Genomic DNA, 20,866 nt, shown 5'->3' on the forward strand with positions numbered 1-20,866 from the left:
ACTTTATCCATAATCGTGCGCATTTTCGTTAAATTGAAAGAAAGTTTGTACCATTTCCAAACTATTTATTTTTAGTTTTGATACAAAATAATTAACAAGTCCTAATGTCACGGTTAAGCACTATATATATATATATATATATATATATATATATATATATATATATATATATATATATATATATATATATATATATATATATATATATATATATATATATATATATATATTATTTGTTTAATGTTCAGCATACAATCAAAACACGAGAAATATGTCATGCAGTTCCCAACATTTCTAGTATAGGGTCCATTCATAATATAAAATGCTAATCGGGAAAGGAAACCCATAAGTGAAGTGAGGGAGGCTGATATATGTTATAAAGTTATCGATCGACGGTATGCAATTTTAAATTATAATGACTAACCATCCTGTGGGATGGGGATTTTTAGCATCACGTATCTAGTTTTTTGACACACACTGTACTCCCCTTCATATAGTCTGGGGTAGCTGCACAAATGCAGATGTACCTAAATGTGTTATTTAAAAAAAGGGAAATTATTAAATTTCAGACATTTACCATTCGATTTACTCACCAAAATTGGTCATGTTACAATCTAATAATAATACTATGAGAACAGAAGATATTATGGGAAAAACGTATTTTATTAATGTATTTTCTAATTTGTGTTTCCAACTGTAGTAATCCAGAGCTTACGACACTAGAACTCAACAAATCAAGCTCTGATTTCGTGGTTTTTATTAAAAACATTTGAACATTTCCAATAGTCTTGTATAAAATGAGAATAATTTGGGGAGGGGGGATAAAATGTGAAATTTCTATTCACGATACCCATTAAAAGATATTATGGATGGCTCCAAATAAGCAGACATACAAACAACCAATAATAATAAAATATCTCGTGTTAGTTAATGTAGTGAAATATTATCTGCACTGGGATGTCGCTGATCCCCTAACAAACAGGGAGCATTAAAATAACAAAAGACTGATAACAGAGGACAAAAGTGAACATTGACTCCAATTTGATATTGTGTTTTAAAGCCTATCAACCGCGGGAGGGGTTATTAAGGCCAAAACAATAGCTTACTAACCAACCAGCAAGTATGCTTTTAGTTCTGAATATAGTCCAAAATTAAAGTAAACTCGCTTAAGTGTGTGTATACCGGGAAGTGGTATACAGTTCTCGGTGTACATATCTCTCTGTATTTGCTATATCACCTACAGTTAGTTTATAATACTCGTGCAGCGATACATGTTACACCATTAATGTATACAACTGAAGCATCTCTATTAATGGAGCGTTTTAATTAGATAATCTACTATTAAAATAGTATTAATTTTATTGTTTCATCTCTATTAAGCTATAAATTCAGTGTCGAATTTAGAAGCTGAATGAGTCAATAGGTTTATTAACTACATATTCATAGAAGCTGCAGGGATTTAATATAGATATTTACATTGAATCTACAGGGCAATAATTATACCTGCAACCCATGTCAAACATTTTGTGATCTGTTGTTTTGTATTAGAGTAAAATAGTTATCGTCTAATTGGGACATTTGTATATTTTAAGTCTGGAATTCAAACTACATTTATTGTGTAAATTTTTAAAAGCAAAATGGCAATTTTTTTATGGACAATAACGGCAGTTTGCTTAACATATGTAAATTGTAGCACTAATATGAGTAAATAAGATGCTATAATAAGACGTTGATAGAAAGGGCTCTATCTCCGTCTCAAACTATTCACTACATGACCATTAGTCACAAAAGCATGGTTATCCAGCAGATTATTATAGCAAAAGTGAAAAACAGGCACAGTTTAAAGCAACATGTAAAACAGTACTGCAATACTTAGGACTTTGTAAAATATCTTGTAATTACATCTTTTACACATTGAAATACAACTGCAACAATAATGCACTATGTGCAGTGCACTACATTATTCAGTCATTTACTTTATGCAATGATAAAATTATCTTCATTTATTAGTTAACTCCTAGAAAAGCGCACTCTCTATATATTAACTGTTACATATATTACTGAGTACAAATATTATCTATAATCCTTGCTGCTACATACATAAAGAACTCGCTATAATTCCATTACTGCAAATATTACTGAATACAGGTACTATACATCAACCACTATAGATGTTACACATCAATGATTTATTTATGATAATTATTAGTCATACAAATGCAAATTGATATAGAACAAATAAATATAGACACAATTTAGATATTTTCTATATATACAAAACAAAAAGAACAAATAACTATAGTTGCAAAAAAACACTAATATTACCTGTAAAAATATAATATAGTTAGGATAAAAGGCTATATATATGCAGAATATATATAGCCTTTTGTATATATATAGTATATATATAGAATATATATATAGAATATATATATAATATATATATACTGACAAATATTGTCAGTTTCTATAATGCATATTGAACCGTTCATGCAAACTACACGTACCATAAAGAACAAGATATTAGTACTAACCAGTTTCTCTTCAAAAGAATATATATATATATATATATATATATATATATATATATATATATATATATATATATATATATATATATATATATATATAATAGGCCATAATGTATCTAAATTTTGTTTTTTCTACCATTAACCTAATTTCTACAATAAAATTAATTCAGTTTACCTCAAGCTTGCCATTAGCGACAGGTGTTCCTATTTTTGCCTGGAATAGGGAGTTTATTGGGTTATGTTATATACAAAATATTTACATTCCAAAAATACATACGAATCTGATAGTCTTGTCTTTATACAATCAGAGAGCAATTTCTATAGTATTCACATATAGAAGAATATTGCTTTTAATTCATAGAAAAGCAATTCAAATTGACAAATTTATATAACCGAAATATTATTAACCAAAAAAAAAAGAGATAAGAGCGCATTTTAAGGGAGTTTTCTTTGGTTGTATAAATTATTTACATGAAATGACTGGGGCCAGTGAATTAAAAATCCAACTTGACGATCGTTTAACCAACTCGAAGATCGCAGTTATCCACTTACGAGAAATAAGTATTGCAAAACCCACTGATTATAGCTACTGTTATTTACACAAGGCTTTTCGATTCAAATATGAAAATATCGTTAGTCGTATTGCATCAATTGCAAATTGATGATCCTGCATAAAAATACAGAAATTTTAATGAATGACAAAATTTATCTGCTATATTGAGACTGATAAATCGTGTGACATATTACCTGTGCAGGTAAATATTTTAAGAAGAGCGCATAAGTGTTATTATTCAAAGATATTTTGAATTATAGAATAATTCAGAACGGAGCTATGCTGTAGGAGGGATCCCTGCCACATGTGCTCCAAATTGCGACGCGAGCATCTAGAAGTGTCAGCATTGGAGTAGAGTTTGTTTCAACCATAATTGTGCGGTAGGACCTCATTGATGTCACAAATCCTCGGTTTACCTGACATTCCCTGTCGTCTGGAAACTAATACCTAACACTCCCTATCGCCTTTGACACACACTAATATTTGAGACTATTACCTGGATGCACACTAATACTTGACATATCACCTGGATACATATTTTTACCTAACACTATCACCTAAGTACACACTAATAGCTGACACGATCACTTAGGTACACACTGACGCCTGACACAATGGCAATGTACAATATAACCTGTTTTTGATTCAGCATACAATATGTTTGTGTTTAATATTACAAACTTGCATGAAACGTACTGAAATCAATACTTAAATGTCTATATTTATCACTGGCCTAAATAAGCTCTATAATTTTATAGGCCTTAAATATTTAATCAACTTGTACAACCATTAACGGGGATTAGCATAAACATTTTAACATAGATTTAACAAAGAAAATGTTAGAGACATTGATAAAATTTCCATAATTTAGCTCTGGGTTATGATTCTTGGTTAAATGTTATTTATATGCTTGGCAGAACAGCGTTCATTAAAACCTGAAAAAAATGGTATTATGTACATAGTTTACAAGTTAAATTTCCCATGACATTGGTAGATTATTGTTGGCTTTAGTTGGTTCTCTTGAGAGGAACCCTATACAAGGCGGAGCAGACCACAGTTGGTGCAGCAGACGCAGCAGCAGGAGTCAAGCAGACACTGAGGGAAAACGAGGGTGCTGTGTGCCTGAGTATGTGTGCGTGTGTGTGTGTGTTTTATACATGCGTGTGTGAAAATGCAGGAGCATATGCGCGCATGCGTATATGTTAACGTGCATTTGTTAACGTATCTGCATTTGTATTCGTGCGTGGTGTACCTGCATTCTTCTTTCCTTTTCCTGGAAGGCATTAGCTGCACATCCCGTCTCCAGGGCTGCCTGCCACGGCGACTTGATCATGGTGATGCTCGACTCCCGCTCCTTCAGGAACTGTTCCTGTGGGGCCACGGCACGCCTGTCTAATGCACTTTACATTCTTCACTCCTGCAGACTCACTGTACCTAACATGCATTCTCTCAGAGCATCTCCACTTCCTTGTCTATAACTACCTACTTCTCACGCACTGCTTCCAGAGTCTCGTTCATTGCTTTACCCAGGTCTCCAACTCCATTCATCGTCCAGACATTTTGCTTTTATCATTTCAAGAAAAAATTACAGTAGACGTGATAATACTGAATTTATCCACTAGAATCTACCATTTTTCCACATCTTCTATACAAGGTGAGTTTCAGTCACACTAAATAAATTCATACAGGATCCACATTGATACAAAGGTTATTTATACGTCATCAACACCGTTGGACATGTATTCATGGTAAATCTAGATAAAATAAAATAAAAAAATCAGCTTCAGTTAACAACATACATACTTTCCCATCATATTCCTTATGTTCTATAGATGTCCACGTGAGATCATCGTTCTTTTTTGTATATATAGTACCATGTATGGTTGTCGAATGTACCCTTGTTCTATAGCACTGCCATGAGATAACAGTTGGATGAGGGACAAACATCAAAAAGAGTGCGTAAGATTTTGCTAAAGGAAAGAGAGGATAAACATTAACAAAATTTACTCCTGTTTACTGATGTTTGTTCCACTATACTAGATGGTAAAGGCAGGGAAAATAATGTTAAATACTCGGATATATTTTTACCATTTTTGAGGACAACCAGCGCCATCATCTATTAATATCCCCCTGTTTTCTGTTATGCCTCCAAAATCTACAAGAATGCGTACCATTAAATCATATAACTGTTATCAATACATACCAATATCTGCTCCTGCTGCCGATTCCTTTCATACTCTGCTTGTTTCTTGGAGGTGAAATTGCTGGTGCTAGTACTGGCGCTGCTGAAGTTTGAGGTGCTAGAGAATGACTGCTGACTCGTGGTTATCTGCTGTTGGTGGGCCTTCTGCACCGTCGTCTCATCCACGATAAATTGGTCCATTCGCTTCTTACGCTTAGCGAAGAGTTCCGCTCCTGTGAATAATCGACATTGTTACAGACTCGCTTCCACATCTCCCCCAAAAGACTACAGACTCAAGGTGAGCCTTTGACATTTCTGTAACGATTATACTCTCACGTGGTGGTCCCGCCATGACCAGCAGATGCCCACTACACAGGCGCAGTGAGTTCAAGTTCAAGTATGTTTATTGAGACAAGAAAGAAATACATCTCAAAGGGATAGAGTAGCTTAGGCTATTTCTACCCCAGTGAGTATCGTCTCTACGCGGTGTTCAAGATAACCTCACCACACTAATTACGAGATCACCTCCGATCTATGGTGTGGTGTGGTTCTATGGTGTTTTATAGTGATAACTTTCATTGTGGAGTAGGAAAGTGGTTGCCGGCTCGCCGGATTCAGCCACACCGACCACGAGCGCATCCAGGGAATCCGCAGTGGCAGTGTTATTGTTTACAAGTACGCGGTGGGCCTTCAGTAGCGTCAGTGTTTCCCCAGTGCTTGATATATCCTACACTGCATGTGCCATTGTGATTTATTACAACAGACTGCTTTCATATGTACGTTCAGACCTGAATTAGTTTGATTTAGTAACTGTCACTCTTCGCAGGAGACACAGCCTCTTGATCTGTACTAACATTGGAAAGTATTCTAACTTGACGTGCATGATCACTTCTAAGTGCCTAACTTATATTTAAGTGAACATACGTGATCTTGCTGAAATAAGTGTGATTTAGAAATTTCCACCGATCAGTGACATAAATTCATTATATATATATGCCTGCAGTGACCCACCTAGCTTTAAGTGTATGTACCTACTTTCAAGTGATTAACCTAGATTTCCAATGTTTTTATAAGTGGTTTTACCTAAAATAAGTGTGATTTAGAAATTTCCACTTTTCAGAGTGACAAATCCAAGTTATATACCTACAACAAACAATAGGCTAGCTTTCAGTGTATGAGCCTACTTTTAAGTGCATTGCATCACTTTTAAGTGAGAATATACAAGTTACTTTATCTGAAATAAGTGCTACATAGCCTTCCTGGCTTGATTCCTTCTTTTAATAATTATTTACTTAAATGAAATGAGTGTGATTTGGGAACTTCCACTTTTCGGAGGTTACAGGAGTTTGGCATTTACGTACAATTATCAAGAGTGATCTGTGAAATTGTAAAAATGTGAAATGAAGTGTAACGGGGAGAAGTGAACTTAAGAGAGGTAAAGAAAAGTGATAAGAAATTGCGAAAGATATTGCAAATCGGATATATAAAACTAAAATATGGAAAAGTACCTCATTTCATTTTAAATTATACTGTACTTAGTGTTATAATTTAGAAATATAAAGTGATTACTTTTATATATAAATATATTTGTTTTATTTTAATAAGTACCAGCTATAATTTACCAAGCTAACGTATACCCAGGTGTCTATTCTAGAAATAGTCAAGTGTCGCTTTCTCTTACTTTACAACCCCCGTTACTTTATAGGGACAGGGGGGAGTGTGATTGATTGATTGATGAAGATTAAGTCACCCAAGAAATGGCACGGGCGTGAATAGCCCATTAGGAATGTGGAGGGAGCCACATTTAAATAGCCCGCCGGTGGTAGAGTTTCACTCCTCCAGGTAATACCCGACGGTGATTGGCTGCGCCATCCCGGCGACAACGCGCCTCCGGCAGAAGACACCAACAGCTCTATGCTGAGGACATCAACTGTACTTCCTTCCCAGATTTTTGGGCCTGTATCTACTTTCTGGCAGTAATTGGAGGATTCGCCGACCTCTTCTCATTCCTTATCTACTTCTGAAGCCTAGACTCGCTCCCACATCTACCCCAGAAGACTACAGACACAAGGTAAGCTTCTTTCCCTTCTGTAAACATTATACTTACACGTGGTGGAGCCGCCATAACTAGTGCGGTGCCCATTGCAATACCTTGACCCCATCATCAAGACCACATTTGTGGCCAGTGCTGGATGAATTGCCATCAAGGATACATATTGACTTGTAAATTTAAACGTAACTTAGTCCTTTAAGGAAACAAAATATCAGAACAATTTCAAGCGTAAATAGTTAAATCATGAAGTTATTAGTGTGAATCGCATGAGAAATACTGACCTTTCCCGGTGGGACTCTGAACTTCAGTGACAATCTTGCCGACCTCTGGGCTGGGGGGCGCGGCGTTCATGAGGGCTTGGTAGTGCTCTTGTACTGCATGGAAGTCTTGCACGCCTTTGGGGTTCATTAACAGCTTCATGGCAGGTTTCTGAAGATGGAAATATTGATTGTAAAGAAGCACAGAAACTAAGGAATACCCATCTAGTTAAATCACAGCTGCTTGAGAAGCTTAACCGAAAATGGGTAAAGATTATATTAATTTCTATATTATTTTGGATTTCACGGATCAGTTAATTAATGTATTGACTTCAATTCATAAATATTCGATAAACAAAATTGCGAACTATTTTAGTTTCTTGTGAATGGAAACCTAGTGGCGTGCGGAGCCTAGTGACTTGAGACACAAGTGAATGATAGACAAAATTATACCAGAATCTTTCCAATATGAACACAAAAGTTCAGCCTTAATTTGAAATAAAAAATTGGCAGATGGATATTGTTTTTAGCTTACATTTTGAGCCCAAATTTGTTCATTTACATAATGCACAAAATGTAGGAGATGACTGCCATACTCTCAAATTCCTCGTGGACATTTATGTTAGCTCCGATAACATAAGCCTCCGATAACATTAGCTCCGATAACATAAAAGTCATCACCGCTAAAAAAAAATCAACGTGAATCATTGGACAGTCAGGTCACATGTTAAAATTTATTCACAAGAATAATACTGACGGTAACACAATGACAGTGAAACTTAGTTACTTGAGAAGCTTTCGAGTTTAAATACTGAAGAAGGTGAGGAAGGTACCACGTACCTTCACTTCAGGGATGCTGAGAGCAGGCATGGAGACTGGGCGACGGGCCTAGTGGAAGATATATAATCACACGTAAACAGAGAGGACATGAGTTTGACAGCACAGATCAGGCAGGCGGCTTGGGAGGAGAAGAATATGGCATGCTAACGTTAAAAGTATGTTAATTGTAGAGTTCACTGAAGGCGGCAGTACAGCCAAGGATGAAGGCTACCCATGGAACAAATGCTAATCACCCGACGGTTATTGTTACAAAAAAACAGATACTGCATTCTCTTATAACATTACTCAGCCTTCTTTAAGAATCATGCTTGTCAGCATAAAATACTGCCAGGAAATATTTACATTAGGATGTATAAATATGTGTAACTGATGTAGACGATAGGTTATATCTGAGCTTTCCTTTATTATTTCGGTCAAACAACATGGTGCTTTGTAAAGCTCTGACGTATCCGTTGATGACTCTTTAAGGCCACGTGACCTAATATAGTCAATGCGAGGGCTATGACGTTATGCATGAGCAAGACTGCGCCTTATTGGGCCGTGGAACGTCATTTATTGTACAACATCGAGGTTCAAGAGCAGTAACACTCTTTCTCTCACTGTGAGGCCAGCAACGTGGATTAATTTACACACATAGTACTCTCCGGACACCATCAGTACTCAACAACCGCCGCTAGTACTCTCCAGACACCACCAATACTTCCCAAACACCATTAGTACTCTCCCTATACCACCACTAGTACCCAGACACCACCCGTACTCTCCCAGAAACCATCAGTACGCCCCAGACACCATCAGTGCTTACCAGACACCACAAGTACTGCCCAGACATCAGTACTCTCCCCAAAACCACCAATACTCCCCAGACAACATCAACACTCCCCAAACACCACCAACCGTCCCAAACACCACCAACCGTCCCAAACACCACCAACCGTCCCAAACACCACCAACCGTCCCAAACACCACCAACTATTCAAAAGAATGCAGTGACTCACAATACCGAAATGGGTGAAGCCCGATATTCTGGGAATCCCGCGCTGATGGCAACCAGTGGTGGATGAGGCCAGGTGTGAAAATGGTAAAAGACTACAAGGTGGGTGAGGGCAGGTGTGTGGAAACCAGTGGTGGAGTGAAGCAGGTGTGCGGCAACAGTGGGGGGATGGATGCAGGTGTGTGGTATCTAGTGGTGGGGGTAGGCCAGGTGTGTGGCAACCAATAGTGGAGGCGGCCAGATGTGGGGCAACTAGTTATGACTGTGGGTATTCACGATAGAAAGGGCTCGGTGTATCCTTCATCAGGCGATTCCTATATTTTAAATATTTTGTTACTTAGGAGTTTTTACTCCCCATTTTTTGATGCATTTAATATCTTATTTTTGTTCATTATTCACAAGTGTCTGAGAAAATAAAACTTATATACAAAGTGATTAGTGCAAAAGCTGATGACAAGACCCGTGGGGACGTTATGACTGAAGACTAGGAATCTATGTAACTGAGGACCGGTGGAGAAATTATATGACTGAGGATCCGTAGAGGAAGCAATATGACTGAAGACCCGTGTTGAAACTATGTACAGTACAGTGCTGGCTTAACTTGAGTCTCAGGACTCCACAAGGACTCGTACCATTGAGACAGATGTGATGAACTTTAGTGGAAGCACCATATCATTAATCACACAAATGTTAAAACAAAACTTAATGGTAATAATTAGAGAGGAAATTATATTTTCATAAGAGAAACAGAACATTTATTTAGTCACAAAACAAAATTTCGGTTTGGCAAGAAATGCTGTGAGGAAAAGTATGTTGGCAATGTAAGAGGTAAACACAGGGAGGCACAGGAGAAGATTGTACACACGAGGGAAAATGAAATTGAAATTTTTTATATAAGTTGACGCAGGAGGAAATTGAGGGGAGGTGTCTGTACACATGGAGGAGGAAGAGGAGCAGAACACGTCACCATACTTGACAAGGATCACTCACCGTGGGAGTTCGTTGTGTAGGTTCGTCTTCAACCGCTTCCGATCCTGACCCGGGTCCTGTAAACAAATATTATAAATTAGAATTACGCAGTTCTACATACAAATTCCATGACCTTTTCTTCTGATCGAAACTGTATTTCTAATACGAGTTCCACGGTTGGTGACTTGACACGATAAACGAAGCCTGATTCATAAATATGTGAAAAGGACGAATCGAATACAACAATTGCTCCGTTTTTCCATCCTGTATCAAATAATGTTCAAAGTCATGCTTTGCATGGCAGCTAGCTCTGCGGCGTGAAGCTCAATGGTAACAGGCGATCACTGTAACCATTAGCAAAGAATATTGTCGTTTCTTTATGGACTTGGACACCCAAAAATACCAAAGTTGCCCCTACATAATATCGGAAAGTATCTGCGACTCAATCACATACTAGTTTCTAATAACTGTATCACGCTAGACTGGCGCCATGTTTCCATGTCCAGAATTTACACACCAAAAAACTAATTTTCTTTCTACAACCACATCTTGATTATCAACAAATATATCAGCCACGTTTAGACTGTCGACAACTACAACAACCACGTCCTGACTGTTGACAACTATGTCCTGACTGTCGACAACTAAAACAGCCACGTCCTGACTGTTGACAAATATGTCCTGACTGTCGACAACTAAAACAGCCACATCCAGAGACTTCAGACGTCCGTCAACTGTAGGGAGCAACATCATGACTACCAATAACTGCAGCAAGCCTAGCCCTGACTACTTACAATTGATGCTTTCCTACACCTGTACGAGCTGTCACCTCATAACCTTCCTTAACTTTATAATGTAAACATCAGCTGGTCCTGTCAGTCAACCGCTGCGAATCCTCGTCTAACCTCAAACAAGTCTCAAACATTCCAAATATACTCATGGCAATGAGGAAGCGGATAAACCTTCTTCCACTAATTAAAGATATAATGTAAAATATATTATAATCGTTGTACATTTTTGTATTTTGCTATCAAAATAACCCAACACAATTTTAATCTTATTAACTTTTTATAAATGAACTTTGCAGATGTTATTATTTCGCAATTATAATTGAATTCTGAGTTAGCAGAAAGCATGGGGGTATTTGTACACTTGAACGGGATTCCCAAAAGTTTATTTTAAGGTAAGCGGCGTTACTTATTGTTTTAACTGTGTATGCGTTTGTTTATGCCTCCCAACTGCAGCCTCGTTAACAGCCCTCGTCAAATCGACTTCACCCAAGTTATATTTCCGTTGTAGATCAGTAAATATTTACTCAACATTCGTAACTTGTTATTGATCCTTCTCCATAAGTTAACTGTACTCGAGAGTTTGGTGATTAAATACTGTATGTCAAAAAATTATTGATGGGTTAATATAAAATTTTTAAAATAAATTTGGTTCAGGTACCTTTTTTTCTTTATTAAATAATATTCAATATAAAGATTATATCTACATCAATTCACAATGGAAAATATTACATTTACTTATATTTTATATAATTCCCAGTAAACCAATTTTCCATATCGTCGCCGAGTATGAGCCGTAAACCCCAAATGTTATACTTGATCCTGCCTCGCAAGAACTGACTGTCGTAAAGAACAGTCTTTATGATAGTCTTTTTTAGTGTTAGCATTTAGCACTAAAGAAGACTTCCTGGAGCATACAAGCTAGACTCTCGATTCCCTTATCATTTACTCGTTCTTTTCTGAGGGCAACACGACACACAGATTCTCAAGGGTAATTTATTTGCCCAGCTGGATCTAAAAAAGTATCTTGATATCACATTAAGCAACATGTACACGACTGCCGCCTGTGGCTAAGCACTCTTTTTGACTTTAGTTACTTGTTTAGTTGTTCTTCAGGCATACCAATCGCGGAAGGGTCATTAAAACCACGGCAGTAGCTTTCTGACCAACCAGCATGTATACTCTAACCCTGGTCATTGTCCTGGTCTAACGTGAACTCCACTTGATAATGGTCCAGAGCGGACCGAAACGTCGTGGTTTCCTGTTTTTCTGATGTGTGGTTTCGTTATCATTAGGACTGATGAAGATTAGGGGAGCATATCTTCGTTTCTTATAAGTTGTTCAATGTCAACCAATCTTTTTTAACTAGTTGTATATAAAAAGGGCTGCAATTCTTCCAAGTTTCAGTATTGCAGCCTAAATAGAAAGGGAGATTTTTTTTCAACGAATTTTACACATTTTAAAATCGAAACTACAACCACAAGTTTCAAATGAAATAATTTCTATGACACTCTTCTATCACATTAGCATATAATAAAGGATCTGATTCAGCGGATTTTCCAAAATATGTTTAGTTTTACTAATACAAATAGTCAAAGTTCCACAATAAAAATATGCAAATGTATCATGGTTTATTACTATTATAAAATCAATAAATGATTTTAGGAAAAAAAGCTCGAACCAAATTGTAGAAACATAAACTCTACATATAAGGTGTAAGTTTCATGTAAATTGAATAAAAAATGAAAGAGATATAAGAACGTTTATGTTACTTGAAAATAAATAAGTAAAAAATAAATTCTAAGGTGCTGCCATCTGTGGCTGAGGTTGACATCAACGAATTTCTTCCAAAATTGGCACTCTTACAGATAGGCTTGCGTACAGTCAGGTGTATAAGTTTCATGGAAATCGTCCGATAAACAAATAAGAACAAAAATTGAAAAAATTAACTAAATTTTTTTTTTATAAAACTAATTATTAAATATTTTTATTATATGCTATTGTGATACCTGAGAGTCATAGACATGATTTCAGTTGACACTTGTGTTTGGTGTTAATTTTTTATTTTTGACCATTTTGGAAATTTATTGACACAATTCAATATTTTTTTCCTCCCTTCCTATTTATGCTACGATGCTGAGACTTGGGGCAGATGAAACCCTCTTTACATACAACTCGTCAAAAAAGTTTGAATGAAATCGAACTAGTTTTCATTTATTGTATATTTTTGCATTATGCTCCCTTAAAGCCACCTAAGAGGTGACACGGGCATGAGTAGCCCGTAATCATCGTAAAGTAAACTCTCAGTGTATATACACGGAAGTGAGATACATCTCTCGTGGTATACACCCCTATTGATTGTACAAATTATTGCTGTTAAAGATTCGCTTCCTGGAACAAAGTTCGAAGTAGCACGGGCTATGGTGAGCCCGTAGTGCCTTTTTTTGTACAAATATTAAACTACGGTTACACTCTAACCCGACTGCTGACTTTATAGTTAATCTGTCTTTAGCAACAACCAAAACAAATTATGTTCATGAACGCTATATTAAAGAAGATTTGAGAAAGAATCCGAGTTAAACGATTTAAAAGTGAACGGGAGAAGCAATATTGTCAATGAAATTGAAGTTTTCACAAAACGTCTTAATTAGTATTGATTCTGAAGATTTAATTAAGAGGATTTACAAAACTGCTCCTGCTCTCCCCAACATCTTCGTAGCTACTTGTCCTCACAGTGGCGCGGACCTTCATCTTGGGCTCGGGTTCGAGTCACTATTACTCATAACTTGTCCACATTCGAGTCACTACTACTCATAAATTTTCCATCCACTAACACGGATTTTTTTTATCAGGTTTCTAATATATATTTGATTATAAAAAAATAGAATGTCATATTATATATTATCCCTGAGAGTGTTCTTGTGTACTTGCACAATTTGGAAGTAATGTACTTAACTAAACCCAAATGATGTTAGCTAAGCCCAAATTCCCTCTTCAGACAACAAATATATAAACTACACCTCTGGACATTCCTGATAAATCAGACTCGCAGAGATCTATTTCTAAGTGCAGGAGGGTCCCATGTTTCACCACCTGAGCTCTGGTGACATTATTCCTAATCAGTAACACCTGCGCAAGCAGCTATAAACAGAATGTTAGACGAATAAATGCTCAACAACAAAGCAATCTATTTCTATAACATCTGTGTAGGCGTATAGGATAAAATATATGATTATGATAAACACTTTTGTCACTTCTCTAATACAGTCACGATTGTCTAGAAAAATGATGCATTTCAAGTAAATTTGAAATTATATAATTCAGAAACCAAGTATATTATTAATTTTGTAAACACTAGTTAATGGAAGCTCACCAAATTAATTATTTTTATGATGAATGAGAAGTAAATAATTATCAAAAGATGACGATAATGATTATTAATTAATAAATAATCAACAAGGTTATTTAATAATAAAAAGCCTATTTGTTGTCAAACACAACTAGGTTAGTACTATTTACAAATCTATAGTGGAGGAACTACAAACTTCTATCCTTCCTCATCCTCTCTACTTATCCTGCATTCAAATATCCCGCCTATCCTTCTCCTTTATCATATCCTGAGCGTTCATCCAAGGTCAATAGTCAGGTCTGAGAGTTGTGTTTGGTGTGGCGGTATACATAACAAATGTGATAATTGGAGTAGCTGTGATGGTATCAGTTATGGTGATTGATGGAAGCAGTAATAGTAGGGTGATAGTGTTAGTTGTGGTAGGTAGGATAGGGCGTGGTGGGCAGTGTGGAGGCGCTGGGACAAACACTGTCAAAATAGCGGTGGTTGGCTACTAACCAGGTCCTGAGTCGCCAAAATGTCTGTACATGCCTGTATGTACTCGCTCCTACACGGACCTTCATGCACACAAATTTCATGTACTCATCACACACACACACACACACACACACACACACACACACACACACACACACACACACACACACACACACACACACACACACACACACACACACACACACAAACATATTAGGCTAGGTGGGGCATAAGGAGCTAGACCTCATATCCTCGTATTCACTAACATGTAAGCACATAAACACTTGCCATAGGTGACCACAACATTTGCCTCAGCTCTTTGGGTTGTCTCTTCCTGTTGACACAAACCTTTAGTTATTCATCTCTGGACCAGTTACTATTTCAGACATGAAAGCATAGAGCAAGATAGGCTGTACATGTGTACGGGTCGATATATAGAGATGTAGAGCACAGCTTTGCACATATCAGCTCGTTTTCTCAAGTTAATATCCTTTTAATTTGCTTGTTTTTATCGTACATAAGCGTACGGACCTTCACATCGGATTTAAACCCGATGCTAATTTATCATGAAAAAGCATACAATTTTATTTTCTTTTGCATAGTTTTGCTACAATTTGCATAGTTCGTGTGCTTGAATGCCAAACCTGCTAATATTGTTGTTCTTAGTGTGAGGATTCGGATCTCATCAGTGTTATTATACACAAGTCCGCGAATTCTGCCTGCTGTCCAAGACAGATTGGACGCCTCTCGGGGTACCGACTTCTCGGTGTTTATACACTGAGAGTTCACTTTAGTCCTGCTGTTTGTCCATTGCGAAACTATTCTTGCTGGTTGATCAATTAGCGATGGGCTGAACAATCCTTCATGGGTTGATATCCAGCTCAACACATCAAACCAAACCAAGCCTACCATTCATAAGCTTACAATGCACTTCGCTGGAAAGCAAATCACCTTTTCCACCAAGAGTCACTCTAATTCCACCCATGCTCACACACTAATCTCCTCCATCCACGCAATTACATGTCACCCTATTCCCAAAGTAGTCACTTCCCTTGATCCTCTACCATGACGACGGAGGAAATCCTTCCCCCACTCACATTCAAGTCACCCACTCCAATAATCACTCCAGAAACCGCCCACTCACTCTTCCTCATGCCCTTCACCCACCTCTATCGCCAAGCAACCACCCACGCCCATAGATTGCTCAGCTCATGCCAAGATGGTAGTCATCGCCGCCACTCAAGCTATCTTTCACCTTCAAATAGACCAAAAAACTATTCACTGCCGCATACAGCCTACAACATATTTTTATCTGCTATGTCAGAGAGGAACTCTGTTTTGGTAAATATTACGAATACGCATTGCTACTTTCATACACACAAACACGCATAGATACACGCACAAACATTCACACGTATTATATATACACACACGAAACCGTACACGTGCTAGTCACACACAATCATTCAAAGTAATATCACATAGCGGCATAGTTACCCCTCGCGATGATATACATTCACACTCCCATAATTGAATCACTTAATCATAAATATATATATATATATATATATATATATATATATATATATATATATATATATATATATGTCGTACCTAGTAGCCAGAACTCACTTCTCAGCCTACTATTCAAGGCCCGATTTGCCTAATAAGCCAAGTTTTCATGAATTAATTGATTTTCGACTACCTAACCTACCTAACCTAACCTAACCTAACTTTTTCGGCTACCTAACCTAACCTAACCTATAAAGATAGGTTAGGTTAGGTTAGGTAGGGTTGGTTAGGTTCGGTCATATATCTACGTTAATTTTAACTCCAATAAAAAAAAATTGACCTCATACATAATGAAATGGGTAGCTTTATCATTTCATAAGAAAAAAATTTGAGAAAATATATTAATTCAGGAAAACTTGGCTTATTAGGCAAATCGGGCCTTGCATAGTAGGCTGAGAAGTGCATTCTGGCTACTAGGTACGACATATATATATATATATATATATATATATATGTCGTACCTAGTAGCCAGAACGCACTTGTCAGCCTACTATGCACGACCAAATTTGCCTAATAAGCCAAGTTTTCCTGAATTAATATATTTTCTCAATTTTTTTTCTTATGAAAAGATAAAGCTACCCATTTCATTATGTATGAGGTCAATATTTTTTTATTGTAGTTAAAAATAACGTAGATATATGACCGAACCTAACCAACCCTACCTAACCTAACCTAACCTATCTTTATAGGTTAGGTTAGGTTAGGTAGCCGAAAAAGTTAGGTTAGGTAGGTTAGGTCGTCGAAAAACAATTAATTCATGAAAACTTGGCTTATTAGGCAAATCGGGCCTTGTATAGTAGGCTGAGAAGTGCGTTCTGGCTACTAGGTACGACATATATATATATATATATATATATATATATATATATATATATATATATATATATATATATATATATATATATATATATATATATAATGTCGTACCTAGTAGCCAGAACGCACTTCTCAGCCTACTATACAAGGCCCGATTTGCCTAATAAGCCAAGTTTTCATGAATTATTTGTTTTTCGACTACCTAACCTACCTAACCTTACCTAACCTAACTTTTTCGGTTACCTAACTTAACCTAACCTATAAAGATAGGTTAGGTTAGGTTAGGTAGGGTTGGTTAGGTTCGGTCATATATCTACGTTAATTTTAACTCCAATAAAAAAAAATTGACCTCATATAGAATGAAATGGGTAGCTTTATCATTTCATAGGAAAAAAATTAGAGAAAATATATTACTTCAAGAAAACTTGGCTTATTAGGCAAATCGGACCATGCATAGTAGGCTGAGAAGTGCGTTCTGGCTATTAGGTACGACATTATATATATATATATATATATATATATATATATATATATATATATATATATATATATATATATATATATATATATATATATATATATGTCGTACCTAGTAGCCAGAACGCACTTTTTGGCCTACTATTCAAGGCCCGATTTGCCTAATAAGCCAAGTTTTCCTGAATTAATATATATTTTCTAATTTTTTTCATATGAAATGATAAAACTACCCTTTTCATTATGTATGAGGTCAATTTTTCTTTATTGGAGTTACAATTAACGTAGATATTTGACCGAACCTAACCAACCCTACCTAACCTAACCTAACCTATCTTTATAGGTTAGGTTAGGTTAGGTAGCCGAAAAAGTTAGGTTAGGTTAGGTTAGGTAGGTTAGGTTCTCGTAAAACAATTAATTCATGAAAACTTGGCTTATTAGGCAAATCGGGCCTTGCATAGTAGGCAGAGAAGTGCGTTCTGGCTATTAGGTACGACATATATATATATATATATATATATATTATATATATATATATACATATATATATATATGTCGTACCTAATAGCCAGAACGCACTTCTCAGCCTACTATTCAAGGCCCGATTTGCCTAATAAGCCAAGTTTTCATGAATTAATGTTTTTTCGTCTACCTAACCTACCTAACCTAACCTAACCTAGCTTTTTTTGGCTACCTAACCTAACCTTACCTATAAATATAGGTTAGGTTAGGTTAGGTAGGGTTGGTTAGGTTCGGTCATATATCTACGTTAATTTTAACTCCAATAAAAAAAATTGTCCTCATACATAGAGAAAAGGGTTGCTTTATCATTTCATAAGAAAAAAATTATAGTAAATATATTAATTCAGGAAAACTTGGCTTATTAGGCAAATCGGGCCTTGAATAGTAGGCTGAGAAGTGAGTTCTGGCTACTAGGTACGACATATATATATATATATATATATATATATATATATATATATATATATATATATATATATATATATATATGTGTGTGTGTGTGTGTGTTGTACCTAGTAGCCAGAACGTCGTACTCGGCCTACTATGCAAGGCCCGATTTACCTAATAAGCCAAGTTTTCTGAATATATTTTCTCTAATTTTTTTCTTATGAAATGATAAAGCTACCCATTTCATTATATATGAGGTCATTTTTTTTTATTGGAGTTAAAATTAACGTAGAGATATGACCGAACCTAACCAACCCTACCTAACCTAACCTAACCTATCTTTATAGGTTAGGTTAGGTTAGGTAGCAGAAAAAGTTAGGTTAGGTAGGTTAGGTAGTTGAAAAACAATGAATTCATGAAAACTTGGCTTATTAGCCAAATCGGGCCCTGCATAGTAGGCTGAGAAGTGCGTTCTGGCTACTAGGTACGACATATATATATATATATATATATACACGCCGTCGCTTTTATACCAAATAGTGTGTCGGTTGGATTATGTGGGTGTATATATCCTCAAGACATTTCAAAAATCCATTTTTGTTAGTTATCTTGTATTTAGTCTCGGCAGATGCCTTAGTGTTACTGGGTTAATCACCAGGGTGTATAGTGGTGCACTTTTGCATACTACAGCTCAGTCGTAGCCCAAGAACCACTGATGTTCTGTGAATTTTTTTATACACCGAATATTTCCCAGTTGGAAATCCTGTGAATCGCCATTAGGCTTCGTCCGTTGGGCGATCAATTCCTAGTCAGCTATGCCTGTTTTATATGGTTTGATAAGAAATTTATTTTAATGAAGTCTTTCAGATACAACAGCATTTCACGACTTCAAGAGCAGTTAATGTAAAGAAAATTTTCTCCATGTATTGGACATATAGTTATTTGACACATTATAAATAGCGGGTTAAGAAGTTTTTTTCTTGTGAGGGAGGCAGCGGTTCAACGCTCCTAATGTCGTCAATAAACTATACACGGAATTTTTGTCTAAATTTTCGTGCTCTTGCGATATATTAATCAAATCTGAACTTATATGTAAACTCAATTATTATATAAAATATGAAATAGAGCAACGATTTGAGTGTGAACTATTATTCTGTTGTCTTTGTCTGTGGACAGAACGACAACAGAAGATTTAAACAGAGTTGAGGCAATAAATATGACATCTTACACTTAGGTACATCTTGTCATCCTCAAAACTAAAACATAATTTCCACCTCGCCGATTGCCGCGGTCGGAATCGTCTGTGTAACACTGTTAACCCGTTTAACAGGTGCGGCGCGTGAACAAGGGGACACAGGTGGAGACTGAGTACCCAAATGAGCCACAGGGACGTTAGAAAGAACTTTTTTAGTGTCAGACTTGTTAACAGGTGGAATGCATTAGGCAGTGATGTGGTGGAGGCTGACTCCATACACAGTTTCAAATGTAGATATGATAGAGCCCAGTAGGCTCAGAAATCTGTACACCAGATGATTGACAGTTGAGAGTCGGGACCAAAGAGCCAGAACTCAACCCCCGCAAACACAACTAGGTGAGTACTTCACTTTAGCCTACATGGTGTATACAGTGAAAAACTTCCTACTATACACTTCTCTTTGCCTCCATAGATATTGAAGAGTCAGCCGTATGGATCCTTCAGTGATACGGGTCTGTCCTAGTAACATTGTAAAATGCTCTTTGGAGAGCTATTGTTTTCATTCTTTCCAGGGCGAAGAAGAACATAAGATATATAAATAAGATTTGTGCTAGAATTATTGATTTAACTATTTGTAAGCTAATTTGGTTCCTCAGTGTCTGGGACCGGAGGGTTGTTAGTGTTGTCAAAGGGGCCTCGACAACACTAACAAGGTGCTTGTTAGTGTCGTCAGTACCACCTCGTTACTAACAAGGTGGTAGTGTGAGTGAGCCCCCTTGTCGGTAGGGGGTCTCGACAACACTAACATGGCCGAGGTCAAAGACCGACCTCGTCCACACAGGAGACGTACTCTACTCCGGTCGGCCGAGCGGACAGCATGCTGGTCTTGTGATCCTGTGGTCCTGGG

General features: G+C 36.6%; 1 protein-coding gene and 1 long non-coding RNA gene across 21 annotated transcripts in view; one reads left to right on the plus strand and one right to left on the minus strand.

Annotated features, from left to right (window-relative positions):
• LOC138349868 (uncharacterized) overlaps window positions 1-20,866 on the plus strand; it is a 214,329-nt gene that overhangs the window by 36,086 nt on the left and 157,377 nt on the right. Inside the window, exon 1 of one of the 2 annotated variants that reach the window (XR_011229952.1) lies at window positions 6,914-7,337. The exons of the other annotated variant lie outside the window; for it this stretch is intronic. This is a non-coding gene — a long non-coding RNA (uncharacterized lncRNA). Of the gene's footprint in view, window positions 1-6,913; window positions 7,338-20,866 lie in introns of those variants that run through there. 2 annotated transcript variants of the gene reach the window in all.
• Window positions 1-20,866, minus strand: part of LOC123765032 (uro-adherence factor A) — a 136,434-nt gene that overhangs the window by 11,368 nt on the left and 104,200 nt on the right. For 9 of the 19 annotated variants that reach the window (XM_069333452.1, XM_069333443.1, XM_069333453.1 and 6 more), the window contains 5 exons: window positions 10,401-10,456; window positions 8,417-8,464; window positions 7,601-7,748; window positions 5,288-5,499; window positions 4,337-4,453 (listed from right to left, as the gene is read on the minus strand). In XM_069333452.1, the coding sequence (XP_069189553.1) occupies window positions 4,337-4,453; window positions 5,288-5,499; window positions 7,601-7,748; window positions 8,417-8,464; window positions 10,401-10,456 (581 nt within the window). Of the gene's footprint in view, window positions 1-2,706; window positions 2,746-4,336; window positions 4,454-5,287; window positions 5,500-7,600; window positions 7,749-8,416; window positions 8,465-10,400; window positions 10,457-20,866 lie in introns of all 19 variants that reach the window. The other 10 variants (XM_069333451.1, XM_069333448.1, XM_069333456.1 and 7 more) reach the window with 3 other exon arrangements.

This window comes from Procambarus clarkii, chromosome 29 (genome assembly GCF_040958095.1).
Source record: "Procambarus clarkii isolate CNS0578487 chromosome 29, FALCON_Pclarkii_2.0, whole genome shotgun sequence".
NCBI classification, from domain to species: domain Eukaryota; kingdom Metazoa; phylum Arthropoda; class Malacostraca; order Decapoda; family Cambaridae; genus Procambarus; species Procambarus clarkii.